This window comes from Lontra canadensis, unplaced genomic scaffold (assembly GCF_010015895.1).
Source record: "Lontra canadensis isolate GAN:19392208 unplaced genomic scaffold, GSC_riverotter_1.0 scaffold142, whole genome shotgun sequence".
NCBI lineage: Eukaryota > Metazoa > Chordata > Mammalia > Carnivora > Mustelidae > Lontra > Lontra canadensis.
Window position 1 is genome coordinate 2,294,178 of NW_022631136.1, and position 7,362 is coordinate 2,301,539.

The 7,362-nt window shown below is 42.0% G+C and overlaps 1 protein-coding gene across 1 annotated transcript; it reads right to left on the bottom strand.

Moving 5' to 3' along the window:
- Positions 1–162: 162 nt before the first annotated feature.
- LOC116858796 (hornerin-like) lies at positions 163–6,766 on the bottom strand. The gene is made up of 2 exons (XM_032843696.1): positions 6,617–6,766; positions 163–4,747 (listed from the first exon to the last, which is right to left on the bottom strand). Exons 1-2 carry the CDS (start codon positions 6,752–6,754, stop codon positions 1,082–1,084), a joined length of 3,804 nt encoding a protein of 1,267 aa, XP_032699587.1. The 5' UTR covers positions 6,755–6,766; the 3' UTR covers positions 163–1,081.
- Between the last annotated feature and the right edge of the window lie 596 nt (positions 6,767–7,362).

Sequence of the window (7,362 nt, forward strand, 5' to 3'; positions counted from 1 at the left end):
AAACTGAGTTGTTTGTCTTATCCCTAAAGTTTAAAATTCTTTATATAGTCTGGGTTGTTTGTGAAGGATAGGACCTTAGAAAATAACTTTCTGAGTTAGTTTCTAGTCTGACCACCTATGCGTGAGAAGTGAAATGAAGCAGAGATGACACAGACCTCAGTATTTGGTCATGATTATTTATTATCAATTTTATGCAATCCAGTTATTGGATCCAAAGACTTGAAACAAATATTTTATAGTCAAGCCAAAATCTATATAGCAGTGGCAGATAGTCTTCCTTTCCATCTGGGCACAAATGATATTTTCCTATATGGAAAGACCAATGAACTATAAAAGTAGGTTGGAGACCATGCTATTGCTCTTCCTTTTTTAACCTGGGGCAAATTCTTAGGAGTAGGGGGCAAGAACTTTCTTGCTGAAACCAAGTTAGAATCCACATTTGGATTCCTTTATCCTTCAGGGTCCATCCCTGCTGTTTAAGAAAGAATGCTCTCTCTCACTCACTGGCAAGGGAGAAGCTCTTGGTCCCATTTTTTAAATGACACTTGTTAAACTTACTTATTAAAGACTTACCCAAGAATAGGGTCTTGGTGGTTTTGATAAGTAAGGAAACAACCAAAATTACATTTTTTGCTTTTAGAATATTCTCCATTCTGTCACCATCCAATGTGGGGGATACCACAACTCTGGTCCCTCCATGTTGCTATAAGAGAGGCTTTGACCCCAGAACTGGTAATGCATTTCTAATACTTTGTTCTTTAGACTTACACTGAAAGCTTTAGTAATGAACTCTCAAAAAGATACCTCAACTAAACCTCATGCTTCTCATATGCTTTGTATTATTCTTTTAAATTTATTCCCATACATAATTTGTTCAACTCAATATTTCCTAACAAAGTGCCCACATACCCTACATTCTTCTGAGGAAAACTTAATAACAAGGAATAGAGTACATGTTTAGAGGAAGAAATAGATATACTTGCTTTTAAAAGGAGTTTTATAATGAATTGCTTATCTGTAACATTTTTGTATTTCTTGAATGGCTACTTGAATTAATTTTACTTATATTTATTATTCATCCCTAGAATTGGCACCTCTGCTCTTGGATATATTTATAGAGTGGCGTGCTACTAGGGAAACTGTGGGAACTTGGGCTGGTACTTCCCCCTGCACAATTATCTCCTCCTCTCTTATAACAATAGTCACCTTGTCTATTACCCTCCTTGCAAATTAGCAGTGTATTGGTAGTGTTGGATCTAGAATGTCCATAGGAGGGTGTAAATTGTCTAGAACCACAACTTGATGAGCTTACTTCTTGTCTATAACTGCTTCTTATTTGTTCTTCATTACAATTTGAATGGATACAGTCAGATGGACCTTGGCTCCATCCTTGGCTTTGTTGCCTACATGTTCTTGATTGTCCATGAATACTCTCATATCCATCAGGCCCACTACCTGATAGGCCATAACTCTTACCTCTTTCTTTTTGGCCACACTCTGACCATTCCTGGCTATTGCTTCTTGATTGATTAGGGATCGAGCACATTTTGGGTCTACTGTATTCATTACGAGTTTCACTTGAACTTGATCTACATCTCCCTTGTATTTCATGTTGCTCATAGCTAGAACACTGACCAGATTCAGAACCACATTGCCCAGAGCTAGATGGGTTACATGAACAAGATCTGTACTGTTCAGAGTGAGAATACTGACCAGATCCAGAACCACATTGTCCAGAGGTAGATGAGTGACATGAGCCATACCCATATTGCTCAGAGCTAGAACACTGACCAAATCTAGAACCACACTGCTCAGAGCTAGATGAATGGCATGGTCCAGACCCATATTGTTCAGAATGGGAACACTGACCTGAGCCAGACCCATGTCGGCTGTGACTAGAGGATCTACTTGAGCCAGACCTGTGTCGGCCATAGCTAGAAGACTGACCTGATCCAGACCCATGCTGGCCATAGCTAGGATACTGACTGGATCCAGACTCATGTTGTCCAAAGCCAGAAGACTGACCTGATCCAGACTCATGTTGGCCATAACTAGAAGATTGGCTGGATCCAGACCCATGTTGCCCAAAGCCAGAAGACTGGCCTGATCCAGACCCATGTTGGCTGTAGGTAGAAGACTGACTGGATCCAGACCCATGTTGGCCATAACTAGAAGACTGACTGGATCCAGACCCATGTTGCCCAAAGCCAGAAGACTGGCCTAATCCAGACCCATGATGGCTATAACTAGAAGACTGACTTGATCCAGACCCATGTTGGCCATAGCCAGAAGACTGGCCTGATCCAGATGCATGTTGACCACAGCTTGATGTCTGTCCTGGAGCAGAACCATATTGTCCATAGCTAGAGGACTGACCTGAGCCAGAACCATACTGACCATGGCCAGCAGACTGTCCTGATTGAGACCTATGGTGACCATAGCTAAAAGACTGACCTGAGCCAGATCCATGTTTCCCAAAGCCAGAAGACTGACCTGACCCAGACCCATGTTGGCCATAACTAGAAGACTGAGTGGATCCAGACCCATATTCTCCATAGCCAGAAGATTGGCCTGATCCAGAGCTATGTTGACCAAAGCCAGAAGACTGACCAGATTCAGACCCATGTTGCCCACAGCCAGAAAACTGACCTGATCCAGACCAGTGTTGCCCAAAGCCTGAAGACTGGCCTGATCCAGATGCATGTTGACCACTGCCTGATGACTGTCCAAAAGCAGAACCATGTTGTCCATAGTTAGAGGACTGATTATATCCAGATTTGTGCTGTCCAGAGCTTGATGACTGACCTAAGCCAGATCTCTGTTCATTGCCAGAGGATTCTCCTGAGCTGGATTCATGTTGCCCAAAGCCAGAAGACTGACCTGATCCAGACCCATGATGACCATACCAAGAGGGCTGACCAGAGCCTGATCTTTGTTGTCCATAGCCAGAAGACTGGCCTGATCCAGATTCATGTTGACCACAGCTTGATGTCTGTCCTGAAGCAGAACCATATTGTCCATATCTAGAGGATTGACTTGAGCCAGAACCATACTGACCATGGCCAGAAGACTGTCCTGGTCGAGACCTATGGTGACCATAGCTAGAAGACTGACCTGAGCCAGACCCATGTTGCCCAAATCCAGAAGACTGACCTGATCCAGACCCATGTTGGCCATAACTAGAAGACTGACTGGATCCAAACCCATGTTGGCCATAGCCAGAAGACTGACCTGATCCAGACTTATGATAACCATTTCTAGAGAACTGACCTGAGCCCGATCTCTGTTGCCCATAGCCAGAAGACTGGCCTGATCCAGATTCATGTTGATCACAGTTTGATGTCTGTCCTGAAGCAGAACCATATTGTCCATAGGTAGAGGATTGACCTGAGCCAGAACCATACTGACCATGGCCAGAAGACTGTCCTGAGCCAGACCCATGCTGACCATAGCCAGAAGACTGGCCTGATTCAGACCCAGGCTGGCCATAGCTAGAATGATGGCTGGATCCAGACCAATGTTGCCCAAATCCAGAAGACTGACCTGATCCGGACCTATGTTGGCTATGGCTGGAAGACTGACCTGATCCTGACCCATGTTGCCCAAAGCCAGAGGACTGGCCTGTTCCTGATCCATGTCGGCTAGGGCTAAAAGATGGACTTGAGCCAGACCTATGTTGTCCATTGCTAGAAGATTCTCTTGAGCCAGACCCATGTTGGCTGTGGCCAGAAGATTGACTTGAGCCAGAACTATGTCGTCCATAGTGAGACAACTCTCCTGAGCTGGACCAGTGTTGGCTATGGCTAGAAGATTGACTTGAGCCAGATCCATAGTGTCCACAGCTTGATGAACATCCTGAAGTAGAACTATTTTGTCTATAACTAGAAGATTGACCTAAACCAGATCCATGGTGCCCAAAGCCAGAAGATTGACCTGATCCAAATCCATGTTGTCCACAGCTTGATGATTCACCTAAACTGGATCCTGAGCTAGATTCATGGTATTTCTGACTAGAAGACTGATTAAAACCAGGTCCATATTTTCCATAATTAGAGGACTGGCCTGACACAGAGCCATGATTTTGTCTTCCATAACCTCCCGACTGATGAGTAGAGCTGCTGCTATGTTTTCTCTGAGTAGAGGACTCATAGGAGCTTGACTGATTTTTGCCATTGCTTATGGACTGGCCTGATTCAGACCCATATCCCTCATTGCTTGTAGACCATTTTTGTTGTCTACGAAGTCCAGATTGACCACTTTTATTGGTTCTATGTTGCCTCTGACCAGAAAAATGACTCTCAGACCTCTCTTGTTTATAAGAGCCATGCCTGTTTTTCTTGCTCTCTTTGAAGTGGCCTGAACTTGACTCTCTTCTTCTTTCCCCAGAGCTTTGCCTGTGCTCTGAACTTGACAAGCCTCCTTGATGGTCCATTCTTCTGGAGCTGGACCCAGGCCTGTGTTTATTGCTTCTTCTGGAGCCCCTGGAATCATTCTCTCCTGTACTTGACCTTGAATGACCTTGCCTTTTGTCCTCTTCTTTTGTTTCACTTTTTTCCTCTTGGTGCTGGTGATTGTGGTCTCTCTGTTTTGACCCTGAAGCTTGGCAGTAATCTTTGCTGATGATTTTATTACAAGCCTGAGCCAGTTTAAATATCATCAGAAGATACTCAGTAAAGTCCACTTTCTTGTCACGGTCTTGATCCAGATTTTGCATGATGATATCTACAGTGTCTGGATCATCTGGATTCTGTATAGGAATAAGATACAAGGGGCAGCTATTTCACTATGGACTACATATCCAGCTAACCATTTGAAGAAGACTGTAGCCAGATATTCAGGCTTAGGTGGAGCTCAGCCACCCAATCCTTTAGGCAGGACTGCTCTATCCTGAGCAGAAAGAAAGAAAGAAATAGGTAATAAACAATGCAGTGAGAAATTGCTAGAAGATGCAAATGGAAGATGTTAGGGAAAAGGAATGAATTATATTTTGTAAGAAATGGTCAAATATGATTAGCTAATTTATAAATAGGAATTTTAAAAAATGAAAAAGAATAGGTCAAATATGAATGATTAGCATAATTATATATGAATTTTCTTTATTTTCGCAGCTCTTACTTCATTAATTAATTCATTTAATGAAGATTTACTGTGCACCTACTCTCTGCTTAGCATTGGGTTCAGTGCAGGGATAAAGCAGTGAACAAGTTTGTTTTCTGACAAAATGCATAGACACACAAACTTAAAATTACAGTGCATTGTGATAATGTTTTTGAAAGTACACCATAAGAGAACCAGTGGGTTCAAGGAAGGTTAATGAGAGGAAGTGATGTCTTTTGAAGTATGGGTTGGACTTAGCCAAATGAAGGGTTAGGAAAGGAGGGAGAGAGGGCAAAAGATTGTTCCAGGCAGAAAGAACAATATGAACAAAGCTGGAGGTTAGAGGATACATGCCTCATATGAGGCACTGAAAGATATTCAGGATTGTTAAATTTTGAGTCTCAATAGTCAGGGGATATTGCTGGAGAAACACAGATCATATCATGCATTTTAAGTTGTGTAAAGGAATTTTGGACTTTATTTATTTTAGAAGCTGTGAACTTTTGGGGCACCTGGGTGGCTCAGTCGGTTAAGCATTTGACTCTTGGTTTCAGCTCAGGTCATGATCCCAGGTTTTGAGATGGAGCCTAGCCCCTCACTCTTTCCCCCCCTCACCCCTGGAATGAGTGCTCTCCCTCTTCCTTTCTCAAACCTCCCCCCCAAAAGATCTGGCAGCTTTTGAAGGACTTTGAATTGAGCTGCGAAATAATTAGATTTGCACTTATGATGACTAAGATTAGAAATAGAAGGTGACATGATCCAGAGGACTAGCAATAGTGATGGAGAGAAATGGGCTGTTTTGAGAGACTATTGATGAAATAGATGAAAGGTTGAGGATGGAGGTGCTTGCTGAGAGAAGAAGCCATGAACTGAACCAGATTTCTGCCTTGGGTAAATAGGATATTTACTATATCCTATATATATCCTATATATAGGGTTTGGAAGGAAATGGTTTAATATTTGACACACTGAATTACACCCTTAGGAATCCAAATAAGAAATATTTCGTAGGCAGCTGGATATAATGAAGAGCTAGATCTAAGCTCCCAAATATATATATTTTTTTCAGAGGTGACATTTTAAGATGGTGGTCACCAAGTTTCATGATTTAAGAGTAAGATGCTAACTTCCTGAACTCAGAGGCCTTGTAGTGTCATAGTCTCAGAAATGGGCAGTGGTCAGAATGGGCTGAAGAATGACAAATAAAGGGAAGAAGATGAATTTTACCTACTTTTTTTTCCTGAGAACCATCTTAATTTTTTATTCCGTAAGAATTACTCACACAGATGGGATATTATATAATCTATGGATTTTGTCTGTTCAGTAGGATCTCATCCCTTGGTCATGTTTTAGAAACCACTTGGGTCAACTTTTGATCATATTTCAAGCCTTTACCAAACCCTGTTCTCTATTACCAAGTAGAGAGAGTCCTGTAGGAGTTTGACATAGGTGACAAAAAGGTAGGAGGGGATGAAGAAGAGCATTGCAGCTGTCTTCAGTCCTGACCTGGAGTTCTTACCTTCAGAATTTGATGAAACTCATTTTCCAAAAGTTCTTTCAGTTCTGCCTTGTTCAACATGTCACACTCCCCATCCCGGGTGGCATATTGGTAGAAAAGATCAATGACAGTGACGATACTTTTTAGGAGTTTAGGCATTTTTTTGGTAAATTTAACCTAATGGAAAGAAAGGAGAGAGACCCACCTTATATTATTCCTTTTTCTTGCTTATATACATAAATAGTTCCAATCATTTGTAATAGTTGTTCAGAATTAATTGGGCATCATTAAATTCATCCTTTTGAAATCAAGAACCAATCCAGAGTTGATAGACTTGTTCAAGCCATGTAGCAAGAGAGTGATGAAAGTAGGAACAGAATCTATATCTTATTTTCATTCCTGAATGTATGTAGGAGCAATGATTTTCTGTTTTGAGCTCCCCACCTTTACCAGGGATAATTTCATGAGCATTGTTCTAGAGCTAGAGAAATCCTGGGTGTGCCAGTCTACCCACTTCCTCGATTCCTCTTTAGGTGCCAACCATCACTGAAGAGGGACCGGTCTATCATCCACATGATATGCCTGACTCCAGTGGCTAAGCTAGACTTTCAAAACGTGTAGGCCAGAGAAAGTACACAAAGTGGGCAACTACAGGCCTAGGTGATATGGAGCTGGATGCAGCTGCTATCAGTCCCACTTCTGTTTTAATTATCCAAACAGGGACTGACTTTCAGGGTTTACTGATTTTACAACAGAGAAAAAAATCT

Coding starts and splice junctions, on each gene's coding strand:
- LOC116858796 (XM_032843696.1), bottom strand. CDS start 6,754: ATGCCTAAACTCCTAAAAAGTATCGTCACTGTCATTGATCTTTTCTAC. Junction 4,748..6,616: donor AGTTTCATCAAATTCTGAAG/GTAAGAACTCCA, acceptor ATTCCTATACAG/AATCCAGATGATCCAGACAC.